The sequence below is a fragment of the Protomyctophum bolini genome (genome assembly GCF_963924005.1).
Source record: "Protomyctophum bolini genome assembly, chromosome: 10".
NCBI classification, from domain to species: Eukaryota; Metazoa; Chordata; class Actinopteri; order Myctophiformes; family Myctophidae; genus Protomyctophum; species Protomyctophum bolini.
In genome coordinates, this window is record NC_137871.1 from 26921887 (window position 1) to 26941427 (window position 19541).

At 41.2% G+C, this 19541-nt stretch overlaps 1 protein-coding gene across 4 annotated transcripts in view; it reads right to left on the reverse strand.

The window, feature by feature from the left end:
* The window catches only part of fgf13a (fibroblast growth factor 13a), a 143394-nt gene that overhangs the window by 25781 nt on the left and 98072 nt on the right, over positions 1–19541 (reverse strand). For 3 of the 4 annotated variants that reach the window (XM_080774703.1, XM_080774704.1, XM_080774705.1), the window contains exon 4: positions 9617–9727. In XM_080774703.1, the coding sequence (XP_080630829.1) occupies positions 9617–9727 (111 nt within the window). Of the gene's footprint in view, positions 1–9616; positions 9728–12527; positions 12727–19541 lie in introns of those variants that run through there. The other variant, XM_080774706.1, reaches the window with a different exon arrangement.

Here is a 19541-nt window from a genome sequence, read left to right on the forward strand (position 1 = left end):
GTGCGCTGCCGTTCACTTCCCTGTATACGGCTCAGAAAGAAAGGCTCGTAACTCCTAATCTAAGGAGCTCTCTGTGGTTTTGACCAGATGGATATATTAAGCTCTTCATTTCTGACTTCTGACCTGCCTCTCGTTCAAAATGTGAACGCGAGGGATTATTCAGGAGCTTTATCGTAACGATAGCGAGGTAAGCAAGCAAAGATATTTATCCCGGGTTTTGTCCGTAACGGAAGGGTCTTACAGAGTAAAAGCGGCATTGGTGCCGCGCACCATTTTAACATTGGTCCAGATAAAATCATGTCACGTGCAGTGTCTTAACTTTTAAAAGACATCCTGACAGGGCTTTCTCAGTTGCTTCCCCCTTTCTATGTACAGGTAACTATCTAAGGTACCTACAGGTACATCAACCCTCTCTTCTTTTTAAAACTGCCCTCGAAACCCACTTCTTTAGACGTGCATTCGCCACCTAATCATGTTTCCATTATTCTCACCTTTACCATTTTAACAGTTTATATAGTCTTTTTCTATACCCTATTCATTTGATTTATTGGCTTTAACCCATTCTGACCTGAGATCAGATTCATACGAGGTTTCCACTGGACACACACTGGTCTGATTAACCCATTCTGACCTGAGATCAGATTCTAAAAATGTCAGTCGTTCTTCGAATTTTTCAAAAATAGCAGACCTACAAGCTCGTATGTGAGCTTGTAAATCTGCTATTTTTCAATAGGTAAAGCATAACATGATGCTAACACCAAAATGGGTGCCCGGTCAGAATGGGTTAATAAAGCTTTAGCGTTTTATCTTGCAAAAGCACATTTGAGCAACTAGAAAAGCATTCAATTATGTTTGATCATTACATTTCATATGAAAAATGCTGTTTTCTTCTGCATCGGGGGGAAAAGGAATCATACGCGTGTGCCTGCCTGCCTGCCTGCCACATATCTCAAGATCTGTCCAAACTATCGACTTCGATGTTGGCGTGTGTATCACTGAAGACATGAGGAAGTCATGAGCAAATTAAGTACAAGGTTGGTCAGCTCAGCGGTTGACCAGAACCAGAATCTAGAAATACAAAACATCTCCACATCTGTCTGTCTTTGTCCGTGGATGGACAAAGAAAGAGACAGACAGTGGATAGTACTGACATCATGGACTGGTCTCCAAGTACTATGATAATGGTTACTGCACTACTGTAAGTAGTGCAGTAACCATCGTTCCCAACAGGCCTCGTATGTAGAGAATTAATGTCGCAATAATGGAACCCAATAATGAAATTGCGCATTTCCCGTCAGTGTGTCGGGCACCAGTGTGTGTCGGGCACCATATATGGTGCCCAGGTCTCGTGACATCATGTGACATCATCACGGAAGGAAGTATGTCGCAGTTAAGCCCATGTATGGATATCCCTGATGTCATCAATGTTGGCCAGCGACTCTACATCTAACCTCAAACCTCGAACCCTTAGATCTCCATATATGGATATACTGTATGTCAGAACCTGTTCATAGAACATGTTGATCCTTCCCCATCCATCCTTCCTCTTCGATGTCTCCCTTTTGACTGATACCTGTCCATTCAAACTCTAGACGGGACCGCCCCAAAGTTATTAGTGCAGCCACCGCCGGCGAAAACTAGAGTTCTCAACAGGCCCGAAAATTAAGGCCCGGCCCTACCTGGGCCCTCATCAAATGCTGTACACTCAAGAAAATGCTCCTTATATGGCCAGTACAGAATGCATTCTATGTTGATCTGAGCCCCATGCCAAAGCGCCAGCGGCCCAGCGCTCGCCTAGCAGTCTGCCGTCAACGAGGTGGATGCGTGAGGGCGAGGTCGCTTCTCGCCCTCGGGTTAATAGTATTATATTACCTGGGATTGATTTACCAGTAATACTGCATGTAACAGCCAGGCAACTCCTAACTCCTCACAACTGACGGCCGCACTGAGTTGCCTCCATCTCGGTCTGTTCAATGGTGAGAGTCTTAAACTACCCAGTGATGGCCTGCATGTCAAATCCACTCACAACTTTGTATCGCTGTCACAGCACAAGCTATAACACTGACAGTCTTCCCTTTAAATACCAGGTCTCACTGTCAAAGGAGAAGAGAGAGAGAGACATAGAGAGATGGAGACAAAAGCCGATGACAAGGAAAGGAGGGGAGGGAGAGAAAGAGAAAGCGATCGAGAGTAACACCTCAGACAGCTAAGGAAATTCATAAGTCTCCCAGAAGGTCGTGAAATCCTTCTCTGCTATCCTTTGCTACTACACAAAGTACTCTGACTGGGGCTATCAGTGTTTGTTAAGGAAATAGTTCCTCTCGGTACCAAGTATGCCTGAGAGTTCCCAGATGGGAGCAGGAGGGGGGGAACCCAGTGTACTCTCTGCTGCCCCATCTGGCAGAGTCAGGTTAATTCAAAGTGCTTTACACTCAAAACATTAAGAGCATTAACACATAGTGCCAATGAAACATAAAACACATTTAAGGACAATTTGAATACAAATCCAATCCAACTTTATTTATAGAGCACATTTAAAAACAACAGAGTTGACCAAAGTGCTTTACATAACATAAGAAATAAGACAAAATCGTCAAAGATAAAAAGCATATTATAGAGATACAAATAGCCAGGAGGTGCTTTTAGTGGATTATTAAGGACTCCCAGTGATGGACAGTTTGTGCTGCTTCGGTCAGGCAAATGCCTACACTTCCACATAGCAACCTCATGTTCTGAGCTTTCAGAGCTCTAGACAAGAACCCAACTGTCTTTAATCTGTAAATACCGGCTCAACATAGAGCACATATATTTACACATAACATCTCACACGCACATCTCTTCGCACAATTTTTTTTTTTTATTGTATATAATGCATCTCAGAATGTATGCCATACCGTGTCACTGTTCTAGTGCTGCATCTTAATTACTGCACCTGCTGCTAATTTTAACTGCTCACATCTAACCTAATGTATCCATTTATGCTGTACATATACTGTATAGTGTCGCAGTCCCGCCCCTTAGGAACACTTAGGAAAACAATAACCTGCACAGAATATCTTGACCGGAAGTAGCTCATCATAACATGGCTACGGTGGATTATTCTGAAACAGAAACTTTACAGATTGAAAGTGGATAATTCAAGCTTTCCGTACAGCTGCAATGTCGTCGAGTTGTTTAATGCACTTGTCACAGTCACAGTCACAACAACTAGAGCAACTCAGCTGATGACTTGTATTGATTTAGTGAGTGTTCTGTACACATTAAAAAAAGACATGCATATCTGTGCATGAGCATGCGAGTGCGTGTGTTGTAGTAGGTCCACACAAGCACTTGAGAAGGACGAACATGTCCGTGCATAGACACACCTGAACGTGTGGAAGTCTGCCAAGGACTGAAGGGCTTCCTCTCTTCCACAACGCAGTGATATGTGAGTCAGAGAGCTATACTGAAGGTCCTCTTGTTAACCACAGAGTACATCCCCATCCACTGGCTCCTCTCATACAAGTGCACTATAGAGGCAGTCGCAGTCTGCAGCTAAGATATTTATCTCTCCCTGATGGGAAAATCATATCCATGTTGTAAACAGCATGGATATGAATGCATATTTCATTGGGCTTGATGTGGGAAACAGCAATAGCCAGTGCATTTCTGGGTCAGCAGCAAGGCTTAAAAACCAAAGAAATACAACCTAAACCAGTGTTTTTTGTTCTTGAGGGGGTTCCAGGTGGTCCCCAGCTAAATGATGGAGAGTTGGTAACCAAATGGACGCTTATAGATCTTTAACGCTTGAGTGTAACTATATTATTTTTTGCCTGGTACTGTATCTACTATGGTACATAGTACAATTTAGTACATGGTACATCAATACAGCATGGAATTGTGGACAAAATCTTATCCAACAATAACAAAATACTTTTACATCTCATCAAATGGTGGTCTGTGGCTCAAATGCTGAATAAATAATGGACCTTCATATGAAAAGGGTTGAAAACCACCGCCCTAAACCACCATACTGTATTGTAGTCAAGTTTCTGTTTTTCAGTGTATCTGATCTCTCTCCGTCTCTCTCGCTCCACTAATGCCACATCAGGACTGTGCCAGGCTTCTTCAGTTAATCGTACTCCCAGGAGCCCCTCATACCCCTCTCCAACAGATTCAACAACATTCATATTCGCTGCAATGTCAGGCTTAAGTCTATGTTCCCTCCTCCGCGTCATCAGTGCACATACCCGAGGTGGGGTTGGCGAAAGGGCCTTTCTGTGTGGAGTTTGCATGTTCTCCCCGTGTCCCCTAGGGTAGGTACCCTCACAAAAAACATGCAGTAATCCTGGTCTCTAAAACTCCCTCCCCCTGGCCAGCCAGGGCACCTGATGGAGGGGAAAGGAACTGGTCGAAATAACGTGTTCCTTCCACACGCTACGTCCAGAAATTCCCCCCTGTCAGGTGTAAAGGAGCAGCTTGGACTCCTCATGCATAGAAGGAGGCATGATGTCAGTCCGCTGCCCCCCAGGTTGGCAGAGGAAGTGTACATTAGATAATTGGCACTGGGTGAAAAAACTGGGTTGCAAAATCGTGGGACAACACACTAACAAGAACGAGGACAGTCGCCCACTCACGGACATTTCCTGCCACAGAAGAGGCCAGCGGGGACACCTGAAGTGGCCCTGCATACAGTCACGATCTCGTCTCTGTCTGGGTTCCCAGTAGAAGCCCCGGAGGTCACAGCCAATGCCAGGGCCACGATAAATGTATGAAGGCGCCTCGAGGACACAATCGACATTCTCCTTTCAAACATTTATTGGCACCGGATTTGTTATCCACCAAGGAGACACATCTCCCTGCGTTTGTTAGAGCACGTCGTCTACAAAAGCATCCCCATAACATGATTTTAATTGCTGATCAGTAAACAGCGGCTCTTTTTTAAAGGGTGATCAAATCCCCGCGTTACTTTCCGCCCACCATTGTGTAGTGAAAGAAAAATAGACCCATGAGTTAATAGCACAGGCAGACTCTTCACATACTAGAACATGCCTGAAATAAGTGTCAGAGCTGAAATGGACATTACACCAATGCTTAAACATGTGGTGTAATATGTTAGAGACCACAGAAGTGAACCTTTCAAGCCTGTTTTCTCAACTCAAAGACATTATTACTACATTATACATTATTACTCTATAAGACAAAACTGGTGGGTCAAACTGAACAACCAATGTCAATTTGAAGCTATGATTCCCTGCTTTCATATGACATGAAAAAAAACAAATTCCAAAATAAATCCAGTGGCAGTCCCTCAGTCAAATTTGGCCACATATTGCTTGGGCACAAGGAAACCCAATGACACATATTGCTATGGATGGACACAGCATGCACAATGACACTGAATTTGTTTGTGTTCTGTTTCACACATAAGTACTGCTTTGATATGAATGGAGATATATCTGTTAGGGCTGTGAATCTTTGGGTGTCCCACGATTCGATTCCGATTCTTGGGGTCACGATTTGATTCAAAATCTATTTTTCGGATTCAACTTGATTCTCAATCCCAAAACGTTTTTTTTATTTTTTATTCAAAAGCATTTTTTTCCAGATTCAAAACGATTCTCTATTAAAAATGATTCTCGATTCAATACATAGGATTTCATCACAATCTACTCTATAGTCTTGAACTGAAGTGACTACAGTAACTTGAAAAAAAGACATGATGTTTACTGTGATTAGGTAACCTTACATTTCATATCACAAACACCATGTAGTGAAAACTCCTGTAACTGTAACCAAAAAACAAAAAAATCTAATCGATTTTTTTACACCCCTAATATCTGTTCTATACTTTCCTATTTCTATGAATGTCACCTGCTTCCATCGCATGACATTAGGGACGGGCAATAGTCTGTAGATATTATATCGATATCATAATATGAGTCTAGATATACCGCCTGTGATATTAGATAGCATAATGACTGTAAGTACCTTTCCTGGTTTTAATCATTTAATATCTTTGGGGAATATTGTTTGGAAAAAAAGAAAAGGAAATCGTAAACATGCTACACTACCGATAATGAGACATTTGGTCAAAATGCTGTCATATATGATATTTTATTGATATTCGATTTAATTCCTATCACAGGAATAAAGTTACTTGCAATTTAGTGTCGACAATTGAACCTACAGTATACATTTTGACCTGAGGCCAATTAAAAAAAAACAGTGCCCCGGAATTATCTGTATTTGGCCGCAGACCCTATGTTGTTCCAGGGACCCCCCCCCCCCCATATAAATCTGATGATATAGTGACATTGTGCATTAGTGTAGGTCCTCTTCCCACCACCACCAAGACACCATCTAGGCTCCAAGAGGACTAGTGCTGCCATCACCATGGAGACCAGTGCACCCCGGCGCCTAACACAACGCTATTTTTGGAGTGTTGCAAAAGGAGCTTCACTCTTTCTACTCTTCCCTCTCTTCAGCCGCTCACTTTAATTCTCTCTTCAGAATCTGGAGTTGTGGTGTGTATAAGGGTTGTGTTGTGGGTAAATCAGGCCATGCCGTTATGTAACACAGGGAAAAGTGGCTCAGCGCAGAACATGATGGGGAGTGGTCACCGTTCGTAGTGTGGTGGAGAGGACCAGTGTGGTTCACAAAACATGTTCCTGTCGTGGACAGGATTAACTCATTTTGTTGAGGATTAACTCATTTTGCTGGGGGCCCGCAGGAACCCCTTCAAAGGCCCCCTGGTGGTCCCCGACCGTACCCCACTTTAAGAACCACTGATGTATAAAGTAGGGCCTTCATTAATGTTTTTAAAGCAAAGGGCAAAGGGTTTCTGCCCAACAGAAACAAAATGTTTCCCCTCCCCTCTTAATTTCTAGCAAGCATACACTATTCTATTCTCTGAAGTGAAGCCCGACAGTACACTTTGTCATCACTTTGACGGTGGAACTATATCAGCAGTCAAGTAATTAGAGTGTGTCGTACTTTGATATCGACATGCAGTCTGCACAGAGCTGGTACCGACATGGAAGATGCTTCTCTGTTAAGTGACTTTAATTTAATATAGAGCTGCCAATTCAATGCTGGGCAGCAGGTGTGCAATCAGAACACCTGCCCCAGTTTGACATGCTGTTCCTTTTCTTGACAGCAGCTGTGGTCTGGGCAAAGTGAAATGCAGTGGACAGGACACAGACACAAACAAACACGCACGCACACGGACACATGCACACACACACCCACACACACACAGTACAAAGTCTGGTTGAAGTCTTCTAAGTGTGAATGATACTACCGTAAGTCTGCCATCTGTCCCTCTAATTACCAAACGCTATTGCTTTTGCTGCATTGTTCTTGTTGTTGTTTTCATGAGAAAAGCGAGTGTGTGCTGTATCTCTCTAGTATTGATCTCGCGTTTAATCTGCCCATTGGAAAACAAAGCGCTGGTGGGTGTAATGGTAATGATAGGGGAGGCGTCAATACTCCAGAGGATCGGATGTGGCCGGCTCTTATCAAAGTCGTGTGTGTGTAGGAGATTTAAAAAAAAGCCAATTGACAGACTTGTTCAGACAGCGATGAAACCTAATTTAACTCATTTGGCTGAGAGATTTATTTCTCTCTGCGTTCAGCCCTTAATTGCCACGATTATTTTTTCAGTCCGTGCTCTTATTTTGAAGACCAAAAAAAGTACAAACCAGCTGTGTAAATTGTTCCGCAATCTCATTTTAATTTACCCTGTAGGATCTGGAAAAAGAATCAGAGATGAACGGATTTTAAAAGGCATTGACATTGGAGGCGGATGGAGGCAGACCTTTTCACTTTCGGTTCATTTCCTGTTTATCGATCGCCTAGCAACCGCGAGTCGCTATTCATATGGTGGTGAAGAGCGCAATCCAACTTAATTAAATAAAAACCTAAACACGTGTCTATCGCAGAAATCGCCATTAGAAGAAGAACAAAAAACACGTCTAACTCGTCCTTGGCAGTCAATGTCCCTAGCTCCAGAACAGAGGAAAGTGTGTGGTTTTAGTGTTCAGTACAGCATGTTTACTGTGTTCCCAGCATTCTCACTGCTAATGTCACTGGTGGTGGGAGATAAATGGTATGCTGGTGGTATATATTCATTTACAGTAGCACAGCATGCAAACGGCAGCGATTAGGGTGAAAGGCTCCTCCGTATACAGTTCCACGGTACACATAGCAGCAGAGAGTGCATTTGGAGACGTCCACAGGAAGGGGGAATTCCCCCTGGATGTCATGCAGGGGGAACCACTAGGTCGGTCACAATTAGTACATAATCGCCCGATCGCGTACATTGCATAATCTTAACCCATTTAGACCTAGAGTACCATCGATTCTACAAATATCTTCTAAGTCCTGACAGTTTTCTGAAAAACCTCATGTTTCTATGTCAGTGGTTCTGAACTTTTTTCATGTCAAGGACCCCCAGAATTATATATCTTTGGCTAAATATGTTGTTCCAGGGATGCAAAGAAACAAACTGGTGAGCTTCATTTTTATTGGCTTTTATTGATGTGTATCTCTACACGTCATCACGCAGCATGTTTTCGTTTTCAGGAAGTAATAAAGATAATATTTGTATGGACTTTTGTTATAAAAACACACAAAAATTAGAATTTGCCCTTTTTTTTAGGTATTTTTAGTGTGAATTTTATTTAATTTCACTCCGCCTTTAAAAGTATAAAATATGTCAAGGCTAGCGACCCTCAAAAAGGTGATTGCAGATTTTGTGTTGTAACATCCTGCATTGATTTCTTGATTTTAGTAAGTGAATAAAGTGAAAGTGAAGTAAATGCCGTAAAAAAATAATAAAGTCTTCTCGTTGTTGACATGTTTTGCTTTCATTGTTGTGAAGCATGCTTTGTACTCTGATGTCTGTGAAAGGTGCTGTACATAAAGTAAATAAATAAAAATAAATAAAAATAATTGTAAGTAAATACTTACTTACAATTATTTGTGTGAAGATTTGAGCACAGAAGTCTGACATCAGTCTGACATCAGTGCTGCTAGAGGGCGGTCTGTGTATTTTCGGAACACAGTTCTTATTTGACGCGATCTTTATGGCCCCATTTACACTGGCAGACAAATCTAGCCTGAATCAGATCTGTGCCACATCAAGATTGAAATCCGATTGGTTAAATGGTCACATGACTCATATAAACACATCAGATTCCAATCTGGACGTGGCTCAGATATGATTCAGGCTGGATTTGGCTGCCAGTAAATGGGGCCTATTTAGATCCCCAGTGAGAAATCCAATACAAAACATAAGGCTGTGACCCAGGGGTATAGTGGGATAGTGACGTTAGGACTTTGGTACTCGGAACGGAAGTCATGCCCGTGACAGCCCATACGCACTGCATGGTGATCAAAATAAATAAAATCACACCTGTGTGAACTGAGTGGTGCAACTCCCCTCTCTCTCTCTCTCTCTCTATCTCATTAGCAGGCAACAGTGCAACACTATCTCTCTCTCTCTGTTTCTGGCACAACAGCGCCACTTTTGCCCCTACTGGTACTCTAAACATAGTCACATAGTCCCGGACATTGCTGTTCCATGGAGTGGTTGCACCACTCAAAAATGGAAAAAGAGAAGTTGACACTTAACTGTAACCACTGTCCTCCTCCTTCGTGCCGTCAATGGTTCCATCTGCTTGCAGCTGCAGGTGGAAACCCTGTCGACTGTACAGCTTTGTCACGATCCCCTTCAGCTGGGGTTCTGTTGGGGGGGGCACAAGGTGACAGAGGGGTTAGACAACAGGCTTTGTGGCTTGCTGCGGTTCTATACGCATGGTGCTCTCAGGCAGAGCACAACCACTGTTCACTGGAAAGATCTGCATTGTTTATTTAGCCACAATTCTTTTAAACATCATTCGTTAAGTGTTCAAACTGTCAGGCTACTATACTTGGCCTTACTCCCAGAAAACCCAACCACAAACCACGTTCAACTCAGATTCAGCTCAAACAAGAGGTTAAATTAATTTCACTCCTATGCCACTAAAATGTGGAACGCCCTACCAACAGCCGTTAAGAAATGTGAATCGCAAGACTCCTTCAAAACCACTCTCAAAGAGCACATATGGCGGCTGCAATTTGAAACTGACCCCTCTCTTTATTTCTATACTGTACACATTATCCTTTTTTCGAACTGTGTATATGATGTTTGATTTTGCATAGAAGTGTATATTTGTATGTCTTTAAATGTTTTGATGAATTGAAAATGGAGGACCCTTGGTAGCAGTTTTTGTATTGACCTTCCTTGAACTGTACCCATTCTGCAAAACTGTTAATACAATTTTCAATCAATCAATCAATCAGTGGGGTCCCCCACGGACGCTCCTATTTTCCCTTTACATCAAATATCTTCACCAAAAATAGACAATCTACAACGTGCCACATAGTGAGCTTGTAGTATTACCATTGTTGCCAAATGTCTGCCTATTTTCACCAAATATTTTCACCTGTTAATGACATAGGGACAATATGGGTTCATGTGGTTAAAAATTGACCTGGAAGGGTGTGGTACTGTTAACATACCATTTCAATGTACAGTACACCTTTTTCACTCTAAGAATTCAATTAAAAGTTAACATTACTGCACACATCCGTGTACAATCAAACATTATATTATGCCAGCCACTCCTGCCACTGTCTCCAAATGGTAATTGTGTGTTAGTCGAATTTGGCCGGCCACACACACACACACACACACACACACACACACACACACACCCCATCGGCCTTGGTGCTCCCTCCCCGTGGTTGAGATGAGAAAGAGATAGGGCTGGGCAATTAACGGAAAATGTATCAAAACAAATATTTAGAACTAATAACAGACTTAAAAATCTTATACAGTATACTGTATCAATGAATCGTCACACAAAAATTAGAATAGATTATCGAATAAATCCATTACTCTGATTAACCACTTCTGTATTATACTTAGTTGTACAATGGTGTTGTACACAAATAGTTGTACACAAACGCATGTAGCTGTGTGATCCGTTGTGAGCTTGTAGATCAGATTTTCAAAATCAAAATAAGCTTTCATTAATCGTAAGCGAGGCAAAAGTTTGATCGGTCATGATTTGAAGTGGTATCGCCCTGCAGCCCTATAGAACGAGGGGGGAACCAATGAAAGGGTGTACAGATCTCTGCCCCCTCAGAAGAGGAATGGGATGTGAAGTGACCCAGAGAGGATTTAACCAACGAGCTACACAGCGCTGAATCATGCTCAGCAAGCCTCTGCAGTCATCAATTAACCTGAACCAGCGCTGCAGACATTAACGCCAGACAGAGAGGGGGTAAAGCCCAGGGGCGATCTGCGGCAGATATACAGGTCTACTCTACACACAGACGTGCATGGTCAGATCTACACTGCAACGCTGCATGCAATGTAACCCGTTTAGACCTGATCCCGATTCTACAAATGTCTTCTAAATCAGTTTTAACCCATGTTTCTATTATGTTGGTGGTGCTCAACCTTTTTCATGTCAAGGAATACAGAATTATCTGTAATTGGCCGCTGACCCCCATCTGAAAATATGCAGTTCCAGGAACACCCCCCCCCCCAGAAGCAAAGGTTAAAAAAAGAGTTAAAAACGTTCGCTCTGAAAGAATATATATTCAAAGATTTGCACTATATTTTCACGATTTTTCTTGCTTGTAGATCTGCTATTTTTCATTAGCTAAAGTATAACATAATGCTTTAAAACACCAAAAGGGGTTCCAGCCCAAAATGGGTTAAAATACCAAAAGGGGTTCCTGCCCAGAAATGTGTAATGGTTTTTTGGGTGAACTACTCCTTTAACACTAGACTATGAGGAAATATAGCACTATATATTGTTACAAATTGGTTATGGTTGCGTTGCAATAATTACCATGGACGATCAATCATACAAAACTATGATCATAAATGTTCACGTTTGCATACACACACAACTCGTGAAATAATATGTATAATGTGTGGAGTATATTTAAACTTTGAAATATTGATCATCCACTGTATAGGGATAAGCAATAAAGGGATAATTTACTAAACAAGATAATTTATAACAATTAAGCAATTGTCCTATCCAACAACTGAAAAAGCAGACTTTGAAGAATGCAGGACCAATAATATGCAGTAATACATCCCTTAGTGCTGCATGTCTAAAGATGTCACATGCAGGGGACACCATTTGTGAGTATAAATAATATGGACCCCAACCAATTTTGGCATGCAGAGCCATTCATCTTTTAAAACTTAAAGGAATATAATACTATTGTGTCCAGATGGAACCACAGTGGAAACAAATGAGCCAGGCTATATATTTTTTCGTCTTCTTTTTCTTTTCACTATGCCATTTAAGTGCACTTTATTACCAAATAAACTCAAATCAATCAACCCCTCAACCTCGTACATTTGAAGTAGACGCATGCAGTACAAAACTACAAAGATCACACAAATCGATTGTGAGAAATAGTGGTGATGAATGATGATGATGGTGGCCTATTGAAATCACACAGTCGCATCAGACCTGGTCGTCTCCTCCGTCTCTTCTTCGAGGTAAGGAGTTTGACGCGGGTGAAGACACTCAGCCGACTGGGCTTCTCACAGGTTCCCTTGGTCTTGTTGGGACTGCTCACCGTTCGCCCGGCATTGTTCTTCTCCCGTTCCCTCGCCTGCCTTTTTTGCCGGATAAGAGAGCTGGCGATCGCTGCGGCCATGGCCAGTTTGACTGCGCTCTTCTCTCGAGACAATAACTTCCAGAGTTAGAGAGTCAGTCCTTCCAACCAAGCAACGACCAAACCCCCTCCTCCACTCCTATATCCCTCCTCCTCCCAAAAGAATCTGATGGGCAGGCAAGCAGGCACCGTCGTCAATAACTGTAGGCTATACTGAGTAAAACTGCGAAACGAAAAGAATAGAGGCTTACACGGCAATTATAGAACAAGTCTCCGTTACTAACGTTAAAGTAATAGGCTACTGTCTGCAAGCCAGTTAGCCTAGATATAATGCCCTGCAGTCAGCAGACGTGTCTTTTTTGTGTTGCTTCTGGGCGTCTCTCGTAAATTGTGCGCGTCTCAGGAAAAAAGTGACACTCGAGTCGACTCAACCAAAGTAAAAGTCACACGTGTTCCACTCTGACGTTCCACAAAGAGTTTCACCACAGCGCATTAGTCCTCCCGATCGGTGTCATTATATTAATCTTCATTAATAGATAGGCTACCATACCATCTATATCCCTACTATAATTATGTGCATCGCCGCGCACGCACATGGAGAGCTACAGGCAGGTAGTGACTGAAAAATCTTTAAAACACACATCCACGGGGGAAAAATAGGAAACACCTGTTTGTAAATTGTTTTCCTAATCGCTTTGCAGACGCTTTCCACAAACTGCTGCCAGTGCTTCTACAAAAAAAAGACAAAAAAGACAAAAAATAAATAACCAGGCTTTGAGAAATGCAGTGAATCGCTAAAGAGATCTCACTTGTTTAGTTGTTTTCCCTTCTCTCTTTTTGAAGCGGGGGAACAATAAACTGCAACAGCGTGATTCGCCTTACTTTAGATGCAGTATTCCTAACAGAGCACAGACATCACACGGACTACCTACTGCTGCGCTCCCTAAATGCACCTCGCACCTAGAAAACCGTTTAATGCGAGGGGGGGGGGGGGGGGGGCTGTGAGTCTATGACACAGCCAGGCTGGAGTAGAGATAGGTATTAATAATGAACCCTGCGAGTTATGTGATTGATACCCTAAAATGAAATTACCCAAAAGAGAGAGAGACACAGACAGACAGAGACTGTTAAGCCTTTGTGTTTTAATTGGTTAAAGTGAAATAGAAGCAATTGGGTCCTCCTAGCTGTCTTAGCTCAGTATAGGCTACCTGTGTGTCTATGTGTCATTAATGGCTTTATTGTGTCCGTTGAATAAAATAGGATTATTTAAAATCCGCGTGCAATTGGACGAATTAATCCTTAAAACATGAACATTGAAACAAGATCACAGCATTACTCTTTCCAGCAGAATATAGGGCTATGTCAGGTCTTATTTATTCTCCTTTTCTTCCCCAAAATTAGGTGGGGTGCTGCTCCTTTTAGGACATCACTCACTCACAAGGGAGGCTGGGAGGTGCATGCATTAAACAAATGAAAAAGCACTTCTAGCCTATATACGATTAGTTACTCAGGTGTTGTGTATGTGGCCTCGTCGCCAATTTGTTGTGTATGTGGCCTATGAACACAACTAATAAAGAAATAAAACACTGGAGAAGGGAGCTCAGGTTTAGTACTTTACTGGTCAAAGCCAGAACTGACATAAATCAATCAAAGGGTATACAATGCAGCTGCGCAGGACCTAAGAGCACCTAGCACAAGGCAGAGTGGTCTGCCACATAATCATAAAGTAGTCCCTGGATAAGCAAATAAAGCAATACACACTACATCAGGGTTTTAGTAAAGCGTAATGTGACGATACACTATCATCACCCCCGCCTGGACAATGCGATTAAATTAATTAAAACTAAACCCCAGTAACCATAGTGTGGCTGCATGTGCCCCGACACTGAATAAACGAATTAAAACGAAACCACAGTCACCATAGTGTGGCAGTGTGGCTGCATGGTGCCCCGACAATGAACTGCATGTATTGCATCCAGTATCTGAAAGATAACCATGCCTACGATGTCCTCACCAATAGTGCCATCTACAGTCCTCACTTGAAATTGCCTTAGAAAAGACTCGTTTTGATTTATTTTAGATGTCCACCATTACCGGAATGAATTAAATGCGTTTGAATAGGCTAATATTGTAATTATTGTGTAAATATTGTAATTTCCCTAAAAATCGAAATACATTTTTTACATTGTTTTAAATTCTGCTCTTTTCTAATCATTTTCATAGCCCATAATGTTGTCTGCCACAATGTTTATTTTATTTTATTTATAAACTAAGTCTCACAAATTAAGTGTCATAAGGGCTACGGTCTACGGACCTGTAGGCTACGGTATAATTTAGAAACAACTTCAAGTTCAAACTCGAGAACGGGGCAGCAGAAGCGGAGGCAATGAAAACATGATCGCTGAGGTCATTGCCGCTCCAGGACCAAGGACAGTTCCAAAACAGCCAACTGCAGTAAAAGCCGCAAAGCGCTCAGCAAAAATCCTTCCTCAAAGGCTCAAAATGATCATAAAACAGCCCAAAATGCCATCAGCACTATATACCATAGATTCATAGAGTAGACTATATGAAACACTTGCGGAAACAGCAAACAAAGCAAAAAGCAAGTTACTTACGGTTACGGAATGGGTGCTATAAAGCAATGACAGCTACACACGTACCTGATACGGATTTTCTCAAGGGAAAAGTCTTATTCATGATTCTTTAGATTTTTTTTGCGAAGCCCCCCCCCCAAAAGCAGTGAGTAGAATATGTGCGGTCCTTAATGAGAGAACGGCGAGGAGACCAGATTCAACAAACTAACTTTAAAACCATGGTCAAAGAACTGTCAGAGGCGTAGACGTAGTATACACAGCAGCATGCATCGAGGCGGGGCTATCAACAGGACGATCATTACATTATGAGCGACATGCCATTATGGACTTCTAGACTAAAATTGCTCATAACATATTCATTTAGAGGTCTTGGCGGCTGTCCGGACGCGCTCCGTGGGTCCAGATTGAAGAAGAAAAGTGATCGAAAATGGAGACAAGAGATTTGTACTTCCTTCTTGAGGCAGAGAAGACAATCCTCTCATGTTACAAAAATGATTGTAAAATGATCCGATAATGCGTCGGGCTAAACTGGTTACACGGGCCTTTCCACTTTCGACTTTGAAAAAAATAATATCGACTTACAATCAACTGGGATGATAATATGCATTAGTCTAAACTTGTTTCTAAGGAAGGGTTTTTCCTGCTCTCTGCATGGCCATGTTATACCCAGGACGCTTTGTGCTTTCCTGTCTTTTTTTTCTCCATTTCCCCAAACTATCTATCTGACAATGACTAGTGGTGTTGTGACCACACTGGGGTATGGGTTTCTTTATGAGCAACATCAGGGGTGTGTAGAGGAGTGTTGATTTCGTCGACTAAAAATAAGACAATCTTTTGTTTTCGTCGACTACCTTTTTCCACAGACGAAAACTAAATGGAAACTACATGAAAACTAAGCTATGATGACTAAAACTAAGACTAAATATACTGACAATTTTGTAGACAAATAAAAACTGGACTAAAATGTTAGGAAGGGACTAGTGGACAATAGTTCCAGTATAAGTCATTTTACACTTGGTTGCATGCTGAAAATAGCAGATCTAGTCGTAAATCTGTGTAAATCAGGCATTACGACTCCATCAAGGCCCGCCAAGGCCGCCAAAATACATTTCAGTCGACTAAATCAACTGTAGATTTAGTCGACTAAAATGTTATGATATTTAGTCGACTAAAACTAGACTAACACTAAAACGTTCCAGGTGACTAAAATGTGACTAAAATGTGACTAAAATGTGACTAAAACTATTTAAGACTATTTAATAAGACTACTCAAACTATATGACTAAAACTAAAATGAAGATTTGCTGCCAAAATCAACACTGGTGCACTGAAGAGATGACCTTCCATTCATGGTGTCACATGTGATCTCTTGACATTGACATACAGAGGGGTCTATTTGCATATAGTGTGTGTTTTGTCGTTTGAATATTACAGGCTACACTTAAACCATTCAAATTAGCGTCAAAGTGTGTTTGTTTGTGAATAGTTTTAACTTGGAACAGAATAAAAAAAAATGATACACAAAGAATCAGTTAAAATGTGAAGGAACAAAACAGGGCTTGAGAAGTGACAGTCTCCGGGAATTGTTGAAGCCTATCATAGGATAAAATTACATCCATGTGGAATATACACTATACTGTATAGACATGTCATAATAATGGAAAAACAAAAACAATGTGGACAATAATAGCAAAGAAAACGCAACAGTAAAAAGTCATAGGCACAAAAAACGAAACCTCTGGGGAAAGTATTGATTTAATAATGTCGACACTGACATGGGTAAATGACACCCCTTAACCCATCCAGACCAGGAATCCCTTTTGGTGTTTTAAGCATTACGTTTTAAACATTAGATCTACAAGCTACAAGCTTGTAGATCTGCTATTTTTGAAAAATCATGAAAATGTGTCGCAAATTTGGAATATATATTCTTTCAGAGCAAACGTTTTTTACTCAAATCTTCGCTCCTTGGGGGGGGGGGGGGGGGTCCCTGGAACAGCATATTTTCAGATGGGGGTCCGCAGCCAAATGCATATAATTCTAGGGGTCCTTTACATGAAATAGTTTGAGCACCACTGACATAGAAACATAGGTTTTTCAGAAAAATGTCATGTTTTACAAATGCCTTCTAAAACATGACAGTTTTCTGAACCTATGTTTCTATGTCATATAATTATTATTATTATATGAAATATAATACAAAGACAAAACAGCAGGGATGTTTTAATTTACAGTAACTTTGTAACCCTTCTGTGAACCTTGGTTCTCTCAGGGCGAGGTTCATGTATATGAACACTAGATGGCGTAAATGCACTGCAATAAACATCAGACTAGAATAGTGACATAAACCACAGCTGTGCAACAGCAAATCATGTATTAAACAAGTGCCACCTCAAAATAAATGCCATTGTCACAACAGCATCACAGGGTGTTATTTAATTGGTGGTGGGGAAAATAAAAACAAGAAGTGTATGTCTGAAAAAATGACAATGAGAAAGGCTGAAAGCAAGTGCATTTTCTTTCCGTCCCCATCAGAGATCTATTTATCATTGCTTCTTTTCCTGTTGAAGGACAGAAATAGGTGGGGATACCATTTGTTGTCCATGGGTCAATATGTCAGTGTATTGACCATGCAGCTCCGGTCAAGGGATAGATTACATATACATTGTAAAGAAAATAATGAATTTATTTCTGTCTCTCGTGTCATAAAGGCTGAATACATGGTGTCAGTGTCATTAACAAAGAGTACTCTGACCGCCCAGGGGGCACAATCTGACCTTTAATCCAACACACTCTTGCGGCTGTCCGGAACAAAGCTTTAAACCATTAACCATTATTAGACCTGAGACTAATTCTAAATCATAACAGGCAGCAGTGGCCTAAGGGTTAGAGGAGCGCTCTTGTTGCCATTTTTTCACATGGTGAATCTGACATTAATCATGGTGATCTGACATTAATCTAATAATCATGATGGTGATCTGACATTAATCTAATAGTCATGATGGCAATCCGACATGGCACAACCTTCACATTTCAAACCAATGCAATATCTACTTAAAATTATACAGTTTACTGGAAGAAATGCAGTAAAGAGCTACATTTTAGACTTCGTAGTACGACTTCAAGCTCACAATGCAATATGTTACAGTATATATATGCTTGTAGATCTGCTATTTTAGCTGCGTTAAATAACACTCAGGAGAGTTTTCTACAAAAGGTACAGTACATGTGCGTTCCTATACTGTAGTCCCTGAACCCTGGGAAAAGCCTCATGTTTCTCAATATTTCATGTCAAGGACCCCCAAAAATTATATGTAATAGGCCGCTGACCCACATCCCAGAAGCAAACATTTGAGTTAAAAATGTTCGCTCTGAAAGAATATATATTCAAATATTTGCGCCACCTTGTCACAAATTCGAAAATAGCAGATCTACAGCTTGTAGATCTGCTATTTTTCAATAGTTAAATTATAACAATGTTTAAAACACCAAAAGGGGTTCCCGCCCAAAATGTGTTAATGAATGAAAAAGACCATTACTGCATCCAAAGTCATCAAACTACGTTACGTTGTCCCAGCCATGAAAAGGTTGAGAAACACTGCTGTATACCTGTATATACTATGTATACCTCCCATATACCTGTATATATGTGTGCATATACCTTCGACTGCACTACAGAGCTTCCGTCCTCCATCTCTAATAATACTGATAAATGATAATACTGAGAGTATGAAGAAGGGTATCATATCAAACAGCGTCTTTTCCTCTCATGGCTTCAGCCTTGCTTGTCCCCTGACTCTCCTCAGCTCATTCCATCCATTCCAAAGACCGACACATAATAGTCAACATCCTTATACAGCAGGGGCGCCCACACTTTTTTTAAAACTTGAGAGCTACTTTCAAAATGACCAACCGAACAAGATCTATATCCACCGAACAAATATTATCCCATTGCCGAAATAATAGTTTAAAAAGTCTATCCGAGAATGGGGGCTCTGTACTTACATATGTTTTTTGTTTAAATATTGTATTGCGGGTTCGAACTGACATGCCCTTTTTTACGTCAATCAAGTCACTTTAATTCAAGTGGCAATTTTTGTTTTAATAATTTTTAATATTTATTTAAATAATATATATTTTAGGGCCATACCTGCACAGCCTTTGTGATCTACTGGTAGATCGCAATCTACCTTTTGGTCACCCCTGTTAAACAAGGAAGCTTTGAGAAGGAAGAGAAGTGACCACGTGACTGGGCTGCGCCATGACACTTTC